Source organism: Lampetra planeri, chromosome 57 (genome assembly GCF_965212315.1).
Source record: "Lampetra planeri chromosome 57, kcLamPlan1.2.h2, whole genome shotgun sequence".
In the NCBI taxonomy this organism is placed as follows: Eukaryota; Metazoa; Chordata; class Hyperoartia; order Petromyzontiformes; family Petromyzontidae; genus Lampetra; species Lampetra planeri.
Window position 1 is genome coordinate 2,161,002 of NC_136163.1, and position 16,731 is coordinate 2,177,732.

Genomic DNA, 16,731 nt, shown 5'->3' on the forward strand with positions numbered 1-16,731 from the left:
TTGGTGAGTGGTGCACAGGTGAGGAGGTGGGTAGGATGGTGGGGGAGGGGATTGGGGGTTGGTGAGTGTTGCACAGGTGAGGAGGTGAGGGGGGGGGTTGGCTGCAGGTGAGTGTTGCAGAGGTGAGGAGGTGGGGGGGGTGGGGGGGGTGGGTTGGTGAGTGATGCACAGGTGAGGAGGTGGGGGGGGGGTTGGCTGTAGGTGAGTGTTGCAGAGGTGAGGGGGTGGAAGGGTGGGGGGGTTAGCTGTAGGTGAGTGTTGCACAGGCGAGGAGGTGGGGGTGGGGGATTGGGGGTTGGTGAGTGGTGCACAGGTGAGTAGGTGGGGGATTGGGGGTTGGTGAGTGGTGCACGGGTGGGTAGGGTGGGGGGGGGTTGGTGAGTGTTGCACAGGTGAGTAGGTGGGTGGGGGGGGGGGTTGGCTGTAGGTGAGTGATGCACAGGTGAGGAGGGGGGGGTGGGGGGTTGGTGGTTGGTGAGTGATGCACAGGTGAGGAGGTGGGGGGGTGGGGGGGGGTGGTGAGTGGTGCACAGATGAGTAGGTGGGGGGGGTGGGGGGGGATTGGGGGTTAGTGAGTGGTGCACAGGTGAGTAGGTGGGTAGGGTGGGGGGGAGTTGGCTGTAGGTGAGTGATGCACAGGTGAGTAGGTGGGGGGGGGGGGTGGGGGGGGATTGGGGGTTGGTGAGTGATGTACAGGTGAGGAGGTGGGGGGGAGGGGATTGGGGGTTGGTGAGTGGTGCACAGGTGAGGAGGTGGGTAGGATGGGGGGGAGGGGATTGGGGATTGGTGAGTGTTGCACAGGTGAGGAGGTGGGGGGGGGGGGGGTTGGCTGCAGGTGAGTGATGCACAAGTGAGGAGGTGGGGGGTTGGCTATAGGTGAGTGTTGCACAGGTGAGGAGGTGGGGGGGGGGTTGGCTGCAGGTGAGTGATGCACAGGTGAGGAGGTGGGGGGGGGTTGGCTGTAGGTGAGTGATGCACAGGTGAGGAGGTGAGGAGGTGGGGGGTGGGGAGTTGGCTGCAGGTGAGTGATGCACAGGTGAGGAGATGGGGGGGGGGGGGTTGGCTGCAGGTGAGTGATGCACAGGTGAGGAGGTGGGGGGTGGGGGGTTGGCTGTAGGTGAGTGTTGCACAGGTGAGGAGGTGGGGGGGGGGGTTGGCTGCAGGTGAGTGATGCACAGGTGAGGAGGTGGGGGGGGGTTGGCTGTAGGTGAGTGATGCACAGGTGAGGAGGTGGGGGGTGGGGGGTTGGCTGTAGGTGAGTGATGCACAGGTGAGGAGGTGGTGGGGGGGTTGGCTGTAGGTGAGTGATGCACAGGTGAGGAGGTGGGGGGTGGGGGGTTGGCTGTAGGTGAGTGTTGCACAGGTGAGGAGGTGGGGGGGTGGGGGGGTTGGCTGTAGGTGAATGTTGCACAGGTGAGGAGGTGGGGGGGTGGGGGGGTTGGCTGTAGGTGAGTGATGCACAGGTGAGGAGGTGGGGGGGGTTGGCTGTAGGTGAGTGTTGCACAGGTGAGGAGGTGGGGGGGTGGGGGGGGTTGGCTGTAGGTGACTGTTGCACAGGTGAGGAAGTGTGGGTTGGGGGTTGGTGAGTAATGCACAGGTGAGGAGGTGGGTGGGGGTGGTTGGCTGTAGGTGAGTGTGAGTGATGCACAGGTGAGGAGGTGGTGGGTGTGGGGGGGTGAGGATTGGTGAGTGTTGCACAAGTGAGGAGGTGGGTGGGGGGGGGGTTGGTGAGTGGTGCACAGGTGAGGAGGTGGGGGGGTGGGGGGGGGGGTTGGTGAGTGGTGCACAGGTGAGTAGGTGGGGGGGTGGGGGGGTGGGTTGGTGAGTGGTGCACAGGTGAGTAGGTGGGTAGGGTGGGGGGGAGTTGGCTGTAGGTGAGTGATGCACAGGTGAGTAGGTGGGGGGGGGGGGATTGGGGGTTGGTGAGTGATGTACAGGTGAGGAGGTGGGGGGGAGGGGATTGGGGGTTGGTGAGTGGTGCACAGGTGAGGAGGTGGGTAGGATGGTGGGGGAGGGGATTGGGGGTTGGTGAGTGTTGCACAGGTGAGGAGGTGAGGGGGGGGGGGTTGGCTGCAGGTGAGTGTTGCAGAGGTGAGAATGTGGGGGGGGTGGGGGGGGTGGGTTGGTGAGTGATGCACAGGTGAGGAGGTGGGGGGGGGGTTGGCTGTAGGTGAGTGTTGCAGAGGTGAGGGGGTGGAAGGGTGGGGGGGTTAGCTGTAGGTGAGTGTTGCACAGGCGAGGAGGTGGGGGTGGGGGATTGGGGGTTGGTGAGTGGTGCACAGGTGAGTAGGTGGGGGATTGGGGGTTGGTGAGTGGTGCACGGGTGGGTAGGGTGGGGGGGGGTTGGTGAGTGTTGCACAGGTGAGTAGGTGGGTGGGGGGGGGGGGGTTGGCTGTAGGTGAGTGATGCACAGGTGAGGAGGGGGGGGTGGGGGGTTGGTGGTTGGTGAGTGATGCACAGGTGAGGAGGTGGGGGGGTGGGGGGGGGTGGTGAGTGGTGCACAGATGAGTAGGTGGGGGGGGTGGGGGGGTGGGTTGGTGAGTGGTTTACAGGTGAGGAGGTGGGTAGGGTGGGGGGGGATTGGGGGTTAGTGAGTGGTGCACAGGTGAGTAGGTGGGTAGGGTGGGGGGGAGTTGGCTGTAGGTGAGTGATGCACAGGTGAGTAGGTGGGGGGGGGGGTGGGGGGGGATTGGGGGTTGGTGAGTGATGTACAGGTGAGGAGGTGGGGGGGAGGGGATTGGGGGTTGGTGAGTGGTGCACAGGTGAGGAGGTGGGTAGGATGGGGGGGAGGGGATTGGGGATTGGTGAGTGTTGCACAGGTGAGGAGGTGGGGGGGGGGGGGGTTGGCTGCAGGTGAGTGATGCACAAGTGAGGAGGTGGGGGGTTGGCTATAGGTGAGTGTTGCACAGGTGAGGAGGTGGGGGGGGGGGGTTGGCTGCAGGTGAGTGATGCACAGGTGAGGAGGTGGGGGGGGGTTGGCTGTAGGTGAGTGATGCACAGGTGAGGAGGTGAGGAGGTGGGGGGTGGGGGGTTGGCTGCAGGTGAGTGATGCACAGGTGAGGAGATGGGGGGGGGTTGGCTGCAGGTGAGTGATGCACAGGTGAGGAGGTGGGGGGTGGGGGGTTGGCTGTAGGTGAGTGTTGCACAGGTGAGGAGGTGGGGGGGGGGGTTGGCTGCAGGTGAGTGATGCACAGGTGAGGAGGTGGGGGGGGGTTGGCTGTAGGTGAGTGATGCACAGGTGAGGAGGTGGGGGGTGGGGGGTTGGCTGTAGGTGAGTGATGCACAGGTGAGGAGGTGGTGGGGGGGTTGGCTGTAGGTGAGTGATGCACAGGTGAGGAGGTGGGGGGTGGGGGGTTGGCTGTAGGTGAGTGTTGCACAGGTGAGGAGGTGGGGGGGTGGGGGGGTTGGCTGTAGGTGAATGTTGAACAGGTGAGGAGGTGGGGGGGTGGGGGGGTTGGCTGTAGGTGAGTGATGCACAGGTGAGGAGGTGGGGGGGGTTGGCTGTAGGTGAGTGTTGCACAGGTGAGGAGGTGGGGGGGTGGGGGGGGTTGGCTGTAGGTGACTGTTGCACAGGTGAGGAAGTGTGGGTTGGGGGTTGGTGAGTAATGCACAGGTGAGGAGGTGGGTGGGGGTGGTTGGCTGTAGGTGAGTGTGAGTGATGCACAGGTGAGGAGGTGGTGGGTGTGGGGGGGTGGGGATTGGTGAGTGTTGCACAAGTGAGGAGGTGGGGGGTGGGGGGGTTGGCTGTAGGTGAGTGATGCGCAGGTGATGAGGTGGAAGGGTGGGAGGGTGTGAGAGCTTTTCACAGGTGAGTCTGGAAGTGGGGGGGAGTGGGAGGTGTGTGTTGATGGGGGATGTTGCAGGTGAAATGAGTGAGTGTGTGTGAGCCCCTGTGTTAATGGGGAGCGGTGGTGTAGTGGTTAGCGCTACGCTGCGCTATGAACCTGACGATCCGGGTTCGATCCCCGCTCACGGCCAACACCGGTGACGATTACTTGAATCGGTCGTGGGCCTCCCCTAGGTCGACTCAGCCTCAAATGAGTACCCAGTGCGGTCTGTAAACATCGCCACTGGGGATAAAAAGGCGGCCGGGCGTGGTGCTGGCCACCCACTCCCTCGTGTGCCGTGCCGGCCTTCATAGGTGCTGCTCGCTAACAGCACTTGCCCTAACAGTCTGTTAAGTTTATACGGGGAATCTTTGTCTTGTGTGTGTAGAGATCTCAAGATTGAAAACATGTTGCTGGATGAAGATGACAACATCAAAATAATCGGTACGCATTTTTACAATGCATTATACCTGTGCTGGAAATTCCACATTACTATGCCGTCGGCCAGGTCTATCCATTGGGTGACCAATGTTGACGTCGAAGGCGATGCTTCGAATGCTACTGATGTTGCTAATGATGTTGCTGCTCTTGCTGATGATGTTGCTGATGATGTTGTTGCTACTACTGTTTATGATGTTGCTGCTACTGCTGATGATTTTGCTGATGGTGATGTTGCTGCGACTGCTGATGAGTTTGCTGATGATATTGCTACTACAGTACTACTACTGATGATGTTACTGGTGATGATATTGCTACTACTGCTGATGATGCTTTTGCTGATGTTGATATTGCTACTACTGCTGATGATTTTGCTGATGGTGATGTTGCTGCTACTGCTGATGAGTTTGCTAATGATGATGTTGCTACTACTGCTGATGATGTTACTACTACTGCTGATGATGTTACTGATGATGTTATTGCTACTACTACTACTGCTGATGATTTTGTTGATGGTGATGTTGCTGTTACTGCTGATGAGTTTGCTAATGATGATATTGCTACTACTGCTGATGATGCTTTTGCTGATGGTGATGTTGCTGCTACTGCTGATGATGGTGATATTGCTACTACTGCTGATGATTTTGCTGATGGTGATGTTGCTGCTACTGCTGATGAGTTTGCTAATGATGATGTTGCTACTACTGCTGATGATGTTGCTGCTGCTGATGATGTTGCTGCTACTACTGCTGATGATGTTATTGCTCTACAACCTCCTACCCCCCCTTTCCTCCCCTCCCTCCGCCCCCTCATGACCCCCACCCCCCCCCCCAGACTTTGGCTTGAGCAATGAGCTGGCCACGTGTGGCGGTGGGGGTCCCTGCGAGGGGGCTCTGCTACTGACGCAGTGCGGCAGTCCCGCGTATGCGGCCCCCGAGATTCTGTCGCAGAAACCCTACGGGACCCCGGCCGACGTTTGGTCGCTGTGAGTAAGGCGCGCGGGGGGGGGGCGGGCTTACCCTCTGTGCACCCCACCGCATGCCTATGCATTGTACGGAATCTGATGACGTGTGTTCGTGTGTGATGTGTGGAATTCAGTGACGTGTCATCGTACGGGATTTTTTTTTGTTTGACGATCAAAGGAAGCAAGAAGATGATCGGTGTGGTCGGCACTTTGCTTCGTTCATCATTTAGTTTTTTTTGGGGGTTTCTTTTCAATGCTTTGCTTTATGTGCCCCCCCCCCGCCCCCCTTTTCACATGAAAGATTTCACGCTTTGCTTCTTCTTACCCCACCCCTCTCTCTCTACCCTCCTATCTCTCTACGCCCTCTCTCCCTTTCTATGTAATATTTGTAAAAAAATTCAGATAACATGCTAATGCTGTGTATTGAATTCGAGTGGATGTCCATGTGATGCATGGCATTGGCGTACCCGTTAATGCGATGTATGGAATTTGATTCTGTGTTCACGTGATCTATGGTATTCGGTCATGTCAATGTGATGTGTGGAATTCGAATGTCTGTTAATGTCATGTATGGAATCCAGGTGTATGCTAATGTGATGTATGGAATCCAGGTGTGTGTTAATGTGATGTATGGAATCTAGGTGTGTGTTAATGTGATGTATGGAATCCAGGTGTATGCTAATGTGATGTATGGAATCCAGGTGTGTGTTAATGTGATGAATGGAATCCAGGTGTGTGTTAATGTGATGTATGGAATCCAGGTGTATGTTAATGTGATGTATGGAATCCAGGTGTGTGTTAATGTGATGTATGGAATCCAGGTGTGTGTTAATGTGATGTATGGAATCCAGGTGTGTGTTAATGTGATGTATGGAATCCAGGTGTGTGTTAATGTGATGTATGTGTAGTGGTGGTGTTGACGCGCGCCGACTGTGACAGTGATGGATCACGGGGCGGCACGGGGTGCGGGGTTGGGCACGCGTTGTGGGCGTGGTATGGACACGCGCGCGCCGGGAGTGACGGATGACGGGGCGGCGCCGCGTGGGTGGTGAGGCACGCTGAGATGTGGGAAAACAGGATCGTAGCCAGCGCCCAGTGATTGGTCAAATAGGATGGGTGCTCTCAGCGACGTCCGCAGGTGGGGTATAAAGGGGGACGCGCGAGAGCACTCGGGGTTGTTAACCAGTTGAAGATCGAAGACGGAGTTGAAGAGATAGTGCCCCGAGACCCCTAGTCCCGCTGTCCTTGTAGGGACCGGGGCCCTGTGTGGCTCGGAGGCGAGACTGTGGGACCCGTGGTTCGACGCCCACGTGGGTCGGGACTGGGGGACCCACAGTCGAGACGGACACCCCGGCAGGGTGTGTCCCGAGTAGCTCAGTGGGTGTTTGTCACCCGAGTAGCTCAGTGGGCGTTAGTCGCCAGAGTAGCTCAGTGGGCGTTAGTCGCCAGAGTAGCTAAGTGGGTGTTGGTCACCCGAGTAGCTCAGTGGGTGTTAGTCACCCGAGTAGCTAAGTGGGTGTTAGTCACCCGAGTAACCAAGTGGGTGTTAGTCACCCGAGTAGCTAAGTGGGTGTTAGTCACCCGAGTAACCAAGTGGGTGTTAGTCACCCGAGTAGCTAAGTGGGTGTTAGTCACCCGAGTAACCAAGTGGGTGTTAGTCACCCGAGTAGCTAAGTGGGTGTTAGTCACCCGGGTAACCAAGTGGGTGTTAGTCACCCGAGTAACCAAGTGGGTGTTAGTCACCCGAGATACTACAGTGGGTGTTAGTCGCCTGTGAACCGAAGTTGGTGAAATAAAGAGTGTGCTACCCGTGAAGTCGTCTCCCACCGAGTTACTACATTACAACTGGCGTCAGAAGTAAACCTGTCTTCAAGAAGAATGGATACTAGGAAGACTACCCGTACCCACGAGCGAGATCGGGAAGACGACGGCGTACCGGAGACACCAACCTCGGGAGGAGAGGACGAGGAGTTGCCGCCGATGCAGCACTTCGCGGCGATGGCCAACGCTCAGCTCGCTTCCGACACCAGCCTACAGGACGCACACTCCCGCCTGGCGGAGTTGCTGCTCGCCGCCGCTGCAGTTTTGGCAGAGATCTCCGTTCCAGCGGGCGGAGGGACGGCTGCGGGGTTGGGGGAGGAGGCGCGGTTGGAGGGTTCCCGCCAAAAGGCGCTTCGCGCCAAAAGTTATGAAGTTGGCGCCGTTTTTGAGGGACCGCCATTGTTTGGCGGGAAGCGGGGACACCACGTGGCCGGAGATCTCCACTCAGCGCGGCCCGCGTCATCGGAGCGCGCCGGAGCTCCACAGGGTGCGACTGCTGACAGAGCCGACATTTTGTACAACCACAGTGGCGCAGGGGAAAATCGTTCCGACGACGACGACCGAGTCCTCCAGCAACGATTGCCCGTGCTGTCGGCGTTCAAGGCAGACGGAGGCGACTGGGGAGCCTTCCACCGAAGGTTCCTCGCACATCAAGAAATGTCGGGGTGGTCCGACACCACTGCCCTGCGCGCTCTGCCAGCGATGCTCGACGACGACGCGCTTGCAGCCTTCACATCGGCCCCAAGGTCGTCTCGCTCAACGCTCCAGGCCGCGCTACACCTGATGGCTAAGGTGTTCGGCCCGCCCTCGACCTGCCGCCACCAATTCTACGATCGGCGGAAGGTGGTTGGAGAAACAACGCTCGCCTATCGCACGGCGCTGCTCGCCTTGGCGGACGCAGCTTTTCCCCGCATGGACAAGGAGGGGAAGGACGCCATGGTGACGGAGCAGCTGCTGGCGTTGGCCCACGAGTTGGGAGTTCCCATCAATGTGGCGGACGAAATGGATATCTGCTCCCTGGCGATCGCCACGAGTATTCACGCGTACGAGGTCCTCAAGCGCAAGCCGACGGTCGTCTGCAAATTGGCGGGGAACGCGGCACTGGCCGCCACGATCGCCGAGCCTCAGCCAGCTGCGGATCGGGAGCAGGCCTTCGCTGTATCGCGTCCGGGGGAATGGAGAACGGGAGGTCGTTCACCCACACGTTCATCCCGCAAGCTGGAGCAACCGAAACCTACGACGTCCCTCGTCGTCTGCTACAACTGCGGCCTTCGGGGTCACGTCGCAGCCGGGTGCCGGGCCCCGCGTCAGCGCGCCACGGGACCACGTTGGGACGACGACCAGGCCCACAAGTCATCCCAACTAAACCCGGCAAGTCGCGGCACCTCACACGCCCGGTCCACATACGCGGCACGTTCGGGTCGCCGCTTGGCGGTGGGGGGTCCGCGGCTGGGTGCCGGGGGTTCACTTCGGCGAGGGGGGTCCGTACACGGCCCGCAAGCAGTCGAATGGTCCGAATTGGCCCACAGGATAGTGGCTGCGTCGGCCGGGTCGTCCGTGGTAACGGGGTTTATTGACGGGGTTGAGGTCCGGGTGCTTGTGGACACGGGTGCGTCGGCCACTATCATTTCGGACCTTATTTATAACAAAGTCGACCCCTTCTGCCTGTGGACGTGCCATTTTATGCGGCGAATGGGGGATCCCTGGGGATCATCGGCCAGATTCGGGCGACTATTTGCATTGGTGACATCAAATTGGCGGGCCCTATTTTTGTATCATCATCGCTGGCCGTTCCTTGTTTGCTAGGTACGGACTTTTTGTCCAAAATGCCCATCAAAATTCTCATAGACCAGGCCTGCATTGAGCTTCCGTCGGGACGGCGGGTTGCGTTCTTGACAAGCCCTACCAAAATACGCACGGTTTGTGCGACGGTGCAGGCGCTGGCAACTCAGACTGTATGGGTGCCCCCGGGATCGCAAATGTTGGTACCCCTTCGGTTGAGGAAACCACTCGGGGTGGGTGCGGGGGCACAGGGAGTACTGTTGGGGCCGTCTAACAGGGCCAAAAGGGGCCTCGACTTGGCGGTAGCTCAAACCATGGTGAGAGGGGACAGTGAGCCGTTCGTAATGGTCCTGAATACGGGGTCGCGGCCGGCCATAATTACGCAGGGAACGGTGCTAGCTCACGCCGCGCCGCTACCCGTTGAGGAACAGCTCGTTGCTCACGCCGATTTCAGTGTCGAGTCGCATCCTCCAAGTGATGAGGGGACAGAGTGGTTGGACTCGTTGTGTGCCGGGTCTGCTAACTTGTCCAAGGTGCAATTGGGAGCATTGAGGGGTTTGCTACTCGAGTTTGCTGACGTGTTCAGCAGACATAAGTACGATATCGGCTGCACAGACCTGTTGCGCCACCACATAGATACGGGGGACGCGGCCCCTATTCGACAGAATCCCTTCCGGCTCAGCCCAGCCGAGAAGGAGCATGTACAGTCGGCGGTTAATGATATGTTGGCGGCCGACATCATTTCGCCCTCTTCTAGTCCGTGGGGTGCTCCTATTGTCCTAGTTAAAAAACAGGACGGGTCTTTGCGGTTCTGTGTCGATTTCCGCCGCTTAAACAAAATCTCGATGGCGGATGCGTATCCGCTCCCCAGAATGGATGAGTCGCTGGATGCCTTGGCGGGAGCACAGTTTTTTTCCACACTCGATCTGCTTTCCGGATTTTGGCAATTGCCCCTCGATAACGAATCTAAACCTAAAACCACTTTCCGGACACCTGGTGGCCTATTTGAATTCAACCGTTTGCCCATGGGCTTACATTCCGCTCCCGCCACGTTCCAGAGGCTCATGGAATTGGTTTTGTCGGGCCTCCAATGGGACTCCTGTTTGATTTATCTCGACGATATTATCGTTTTCAGCCGGACTTTTGAGGAGCACCTCCAGCGACTGAGAGTGTTCCTCAGGATGCGTTCCGCTAAGCTTAAATTTAAACCGGCTAAATGTTTTCTGCTTCGGGAATCGGTCAGGTATTTGGGCCATATCGTGAGTCGTTCAGGGATCTCGACAGACCCTGCTAAGACGCACTGCGTCAGCTCGTGGCCAACGCCAACCTCGGTCACGGAGGTTCGCAGCTTTATTGGATTCGCCTCCTATTACCGTCGGTTTGTCAAGCAGTTTGCCACCATAGCCAGGCCCCTGCACGCTTTGACGGCTAAGGGTGTGCGGTTTCACTGGGGGGCGGAAGAGGAGGCTGCATTCTGCTCCCTTCGTGACGCCTTGGTGCAGGCTCCCCCCTTGTGTTACCCCGATTTCACACAACCGTTTTTGCTTGACACGGATGCCAGCAACACGGGTATCGGGGGAGTGCTCTCACAGGTGGTCGGGGGGGTTGAACGGGTGTTCGCCTACGGTAGTAGAGTTCTTTCCCCCGCCGAACAACGCTATTGCGTGACTCGCCGTGAATTGTTAGCGATTGTGTTTTTTACACAGCAATTCAGGCCGTACCTTTACGGCCGTCATTTTACGGTTCGTACGGACCATGCGGCTCTCCAATACGCTATGCGGGTGGCGCAGCCATCGGGCCAATTGTCCCGATGGTTGGAGGTCCTTCAGGACTACCAATTCACGACGATTTACCGCAAGGGATTACGACACTCAAATGCGGACGCCTTGTCGCGGTTGCCACCGCGCACGGACTGCGCATGTTTGCTGGGATCGGCGCGGTGTAAACCCCCGGTCGCCGACACCGCGGGAGTTGCGCTCGCCGCCACTGACACTCCGGGTGTCGACGCTCCCACGGGGAGGGACTCGCTGTTATCGTTGCCCCTCATTGAGTGGGGCCGTCTCCAAATGTCCGACAGCTCCCTGCTTACGCTACGTCGGAAAGTTGACGCTCCCGAGGTAGGGGATGCGCGGGTCGGTTCCTGGGTGTGCAGACAGGGCCTCTTGATGAAGTGGGACAACATGTCCCGGCGTCACGTGCTTGTTGTGCCTTTTGCTATGCGGGGTAGGGTCGTTCTGGCTGCTCATGAACGACTAATGCATCTGGGTTTTCACAAAACGCTCGCCCTAATCCAGCGAGACTATTATTGGCCGGGGATGGGTAACGACGTGGCGAACATTCTTAAGGGATGCGTAGGGTGCGCCCGAAGAAAACCGCCACCATTGGCGGCTAATCCACCGCTGCAATCCATTCAAGTTTCGCGCACAAACGAATTGGTTGCATTAGACATCTTGGGGCCCTTTCCTGCTACGCCGAGGGGAAATAGGTTCCTGCTGGTTGGCGTAGAGTACTTCACCCGATGGCCCATGGCATGGCCACTCGCCAACCAGTCGGCTGCAGCGGTTGCGGACGCCTTCGTCCAGGGTTATGTTTTGGACAAGGGCGCCCCCGAACGCTTGCTGACGGATCAAGGAAAGAATTTTTCGAGCGTTTTGTTGCGCGAGGTGTGCGACCTGTTGGGTACAAAGAAAGTGCGGACTTCCCCGTACCACCCGCAGACTGACGGGATGGTTGAGCGTCTGAACAGGACGATTACGTCTATGCTGTGCCAACAGGTCTGCGACGATCAGGTTGATTGGGACTTACAGGTGCCGGGGGTACTCGCGGCCTATCGAATGGCCCCTCATGCGGCGACGGGGTTTTCCCCATTTTTTCTTATGTATGGGCGGGAGGCCGATCCGGCCATGGACGTCCAACTGGGGATTTCCCAGCCACGTGCAAAATCAAAATTGGCAGACCACATCAAATTTAATATCGCCAAATTGGCTGAAGCGCGGGAGGCGGCGAGATTGAATTCGCGGTCTCGGCAAAATCGCGAACGAGAGATTGCATGGACGGAGGGTGCATACGCACGATTGGAAACCAGGCGATAAGGCCTGGCTGCATTGTCCACATGCACCGTTGGCTACGTCCCCCAAATTGTTGAGACCTTGGAGGGGACCGGTGGAAATTGTGCGGGTTGCACGACCCCAGAGTATACAGATTAAATGGGGAAAACGCCGTTGGTACGTGCACCCCTCCCGACTGAAGCCCTATGCGGCACCGTGTGACCCCGTTCTGTGCCGTAACGACCGGGCGTGTGATGTGACCGTCGACTCGGGGAGGGATGTGTCGCAGGCTGATCCTCATGTGTCTCTACCTGACCCTCCCCCAGGTGTCTCGGGCCTGACGGCTGCTGACCGTCGGGAACCGGAATCCCGCGGCACGCGCGGGTCCCCGATGCCTGGCCCGTGCCTTCCTGAACTGCCGGCACCGCCGGACGGTCAACCGCGTTTGGTGCCGTACGACGGACCGGCAAGGCGGACTCGGGCTAGGGCACAACACTTTTCATGAAGACATTTTTCAACACCGAGCTCGCCCGGTGTCCCATTCTTTCCGAGCGTCTAGGGACGCTCGGAAAGAATGGGACGCTGCACGAGTCGGAAGAAAAAAAAAAAATGGAAAAAAAAAGTTTTTTATTTTTCTTTTCTGCATACACATTTGGTATTGTCACTCGCCGGATTGTATATATTGTTCTGTTGTTGTGTAGTGGCATTGGTTGATGGTTGCGGATGGCAGTGTTCGCGTTGTGTTGTGTTGTTACGTCGGTTGTTGTTCTTGTTGTTGTGTTACGGGGCACACTGGGGGGAGGGGGTGTTGTATATTTTTATAGCAGCCGGGTCGGCTGCGAGCTATGTGGTAGGGGGTGATGTAGTGGTGGTGTTGACGCGCGCCGACTGTGACAGTGATGGATCACGGGGCGGCACGGGGTGCGGGGTTGGGCACGCGTAGTGGGCGTGGTATGGACACGCGCGCGCCGGGAGTGACGGATGACGGGGCGGCGCCGCGTGGGTGGTGAGGCACGCTGAGATGTGGGAAAACAGGATCGTAGCCAGCGCCCAGTGATTGGTCAAATAGGATGGGTGCTCTCAGCGACGTCCGCAGGTGGGGTATAAAGGGGGACGCGCGAGAGCACTCGGGGTTGTTAACCAGTTGAAGATCGAAGACGGAGTTGAAGAGATAGTGCCCCGAGACCCTTAGTCCCGCTGTCCTTGTAGGGACCGGGGCCCTGTGTGGCTCGGAGGCGAGACTGTGGGACCTGTGGTTCGACGCCCACGTGGGTCGGGACTGGGGGACCCACAGTCGAGACGGACACCCCGGCAGGGTGTGTCCCGAGTAGCTCAGTGGGTGTTTGTCACCCGAGTAGCTCAGTGGGCGTTAGTCGCCAGAGTAGCTCAGTGGGCGTTAGTCGCCAGAGTAGCTAAGTGGGTGTTGGTCACCCGAGTAGCTCAGTGGGTGTTAGTCACCCGAGTAGCTAAGTGGGTGTTAGTCACCCGAGTAACCAAGTGGGTGTTAGTCACCCGAGTAGCTAAGTGGGTGTTAGTCACCCGAGTAACCAAGTGGGTGTTAGTCACCCGAGTAGCTGAGTGGGTGTTAGTCACCCGAGTAACCAAGTGGGTGTTAGTCACCCGAGTAGCTAAGTGGGTGTTAGTCACCCGAGTAACCAAGTGGGTGTTAGTCACCCGAGTAGCTAAGTGGGTGTTAGTCACCCGGGTAACCAAGTGGGTGTTAGTCACCCTAGTAACCAAGTGGGTGTTAGTCACCCGAGATACTACAGTGGGTGTTAGTCGCCTGTGAACCGAAGTTGGTGAAATAAAGAGTGTGCTACCCGTGAAGTCGTCTCCCGCCGAGTTACTACATTACATATGGAATCTAGGTGTATGTTAATGTAATGTATGGAATCCAGGTGTGTGTTAATGTGATGTATGGAATCCAGGTGTGTGTTAATGTGATGTATGGAATCCAGGTGTGTGTTAATGTGATGTATGGAATCCAGGTGTGTGTTAATGTGATGTATGGAATCCAGGTGTGTGTTAATGTGATGTAGGAATCCAGGTGTGTGTTAATGTGATGTATGGAATCCAGGTGTGTGTTAATGTGATGTATGGAATCCAGGTGTGTGTTAATGTGATGTAGGAATCCAGGTGTGTGTTAATGTGATGTATGGAATCCAGGTGTGTGTTAATGTGATGTATGGAATCCAGGTGTGTGTTAATGTGATGTATGGAATCCAGGTGTATGTTAATGTAATGTATGGAATCCAGGTGTGTGTTAATGTGATGTATGGAATCCAGGTGTGTGTTAATGTGGTGTATGGAATCCAGGTGTGTGTTAATGTGATGTATGGAATCCAGGTGTGTGTTAATGTGATGTATGGAATCCAGGTGTGTGTTAATGTGATGTATGGAATCCAGGTGTGTGTTAATGTGATGTATGGAATCCAGGTGTGTGTTAATGTGATGTATGGAATCCAGGTGTATGTTAATGTGATGTATGGAATCCAGGTGTGTGTTAATGTGATGTATGGAATCCAGGTGTGTGTTAATGTGATGTATGGAATCCAGGTGTGTGTTAATGTGATGTATGGAATCCAGGTGTGTGTTAATGTGATGTATGGAATTCAGGTGTGTGTTAATGTGATGTATAGAATCCAGGTGTGTGTTAATGTGATGTATGGAATCCAGGTGCGTGTTAATGTGATGTATGGAATCCAGGTGTGTGTTAATGTGATGTATGGAATCCAGGTGTGTGTTAATGTGATGTATGGAATCCAGGTGTGTGTTAATGTGATGAATGGAATCCAGGTGTGTGTTAATGTGATGTATGGAATCCAGGTGTATGTTAATGTGATGTATGGAATCCAGGTGTGTGTTAATGTGATGTATGGAATCCAGGTGTGTGTTAATGTGATGTATGGAATCCAGGTGTGTGTTAATGTGATGTATGGAATCCAGGTGTGTGTTAATGTGATGTATGGAATCCAGGTGTGTGTTAATGTGATGTATGGAATCCAGGTGTGTGTTAATGTGATGTATGGAATCCAGGTGTGTGTTAATGTGATGTATGGAATCCAGGTGTGTGTTAATGTGATGTATGGAATCCAGGTGTTTGTTAATGTGATGTATGGAATCCAGGTGTGTGTTAATGTGATGTATGGAATCCAGGTGTGTGTTAATGTGATGTATGGAATCCAGGTGTGTGTTAATGTGATGTATGGAATCCAGGTGTATGTTAATGTGATGTATGGAATTCAGGTGTTTGTTAATGTGATGTATGGAATCCAGGTGTGTGTTAATGTGATGTATGGAATCCAGGTGTATGTTAATGTGATGTATGGAATCCAGGTGTGTGTTAATGTGATGTATGGAATCCAGGTGTGTGTTAATGTGATGTATGGAATCCAGGTGTGTGTTAATGTGATGTATGGAATCCAGGAAGTATGTTAATGTGATGTATGGAATCCAAGTGTATGTTAATGCACTAAAATCGTACAAATAATGTACGAGGGATTTCATGTTTAACTCCACGGACGAGCAATACAATTCTCTAAGCACAAATAAACAATAAATAACTACTAAACACATTGTCATTAAGGGAGACAAAAATATATATACAATAGGCGACGTTTCAAACATTGACTCTTCTTCATAGCCACATAGACGGAGAGGCCAGAGAGACGGACTGAGCAAGATTTGTAAATGTAACCACATTTAGATAGACACGGTAACGACGCAGACGATCTGTGGCTGAGCCGGCTTTGCCGTCATTAGGACTCATCGGCAGGTCGGTCATGGTCAGTCGTCAAGGCTCACTGCTGCCAGGGTCTGCCTCGAGACACCGCCACCACACGACGACAAAGACAAAGATCCCCCGTGTAGCCTGAACAGACTGTTGGGGCAAGTGCTGTTAGCGACAGGCACCTATGAAGGCCGACACGGCACACGAGGGGGTGGGTGGCCAGCACCACGCCGGACCGCCTTTGTCTCCCCGGGTACTCATTTGAGGCTGAGTCGACCTAGGGGAGGCCCAGGACCGGTTCAGATAATCGCCACCGGTGTTAGGAGTGAGCTGGGAATCGAACTCGGGTTTGTTAACAGCAGCTGGGATGTGGTGGAGCGATTCCTGGGCTTTGATCCCATTGAGAGCCCCACTGGTAAAAGTTGAGCAGACTGTGTGACTTTGATGGTGGAGGGCCTTGGGTTAGACCTCTCAAACTGTAGAGGTCAGTCATATGACAATGCAAGCAAGATGTGAGGAAAATACAATGGGCTACAGGCCCGTCTGAAACAAAACAAAAATTAACCCTCTGATAGAGTCTGTGCCTTGCGCAGCGCATTCACTCAACTTAGTTGGCATTAACACCTTAGACGGCAGTAGCCCAGTGGCTGACGAGTTTTTAAACATGTTGCAGTCACTGTGCACATTTTGCTCTTCATCCACACACAGATGGGGGAAAGTCTTTCGGAAGAAAGATGTCAGACCGAGATTAAAATCGCTGTCCAGTACTCGGTGGAGTGGCTCGGGCAGAGTCAACCAAGGCACTGTGGAGAAATGACACCCACACTAGTAGAGAGGCCTTCGGTGGTGTGTGCAATGATGGTAATGAGAAATGAGATACTCGAATTGAGGCTGCTGGACTACGTGCTAAATTGGACACCTTAGAGATTGTGCTCATGGCACATTTCTGGGACGTCGTACTTGACCGGTTCCACGCCGCAAGCGTGCACCTACAGACAAGTGGCATTGACGTCTCTGTAGCGGCGCAGCTTTGGTCTTCGTGGAGGGGTTTTGTGGCGGGACAGCGAGACCAGTTTGAGGCTTTTGAAAGGGCGGCCTTCAATGTGACAGGCGTCTCTCGGT

General features: G+C 55.7%; 1 protein-coding gene across 1 annotated transcript in view; it reads left to right on the forward strand.

Moving 5' to 3' along the window:
- The window catches only part of HUNK (hormonally up-regulated Neu-associated kinase), a 45,592-nt gene that overhangs the window by 8,144 nt on the left and 20,717 nt on the right, over window positions 1-16,731 (forward strand). Inside the window, exons 4-5 of the mRNA XM_078618318.1 lie at window positions 4,216-4,271; window positions 5,100-5,250. Coding sequence (XP_078474444.1) covers window positions 4,216-4,271; window positions 5,100-5,250 — 207 coding nt within the window. The remainder of the gene's footprint in view (window positions 1-4,215; window positions 4,272-5,099; window positions 5,251-16,731) is intronic.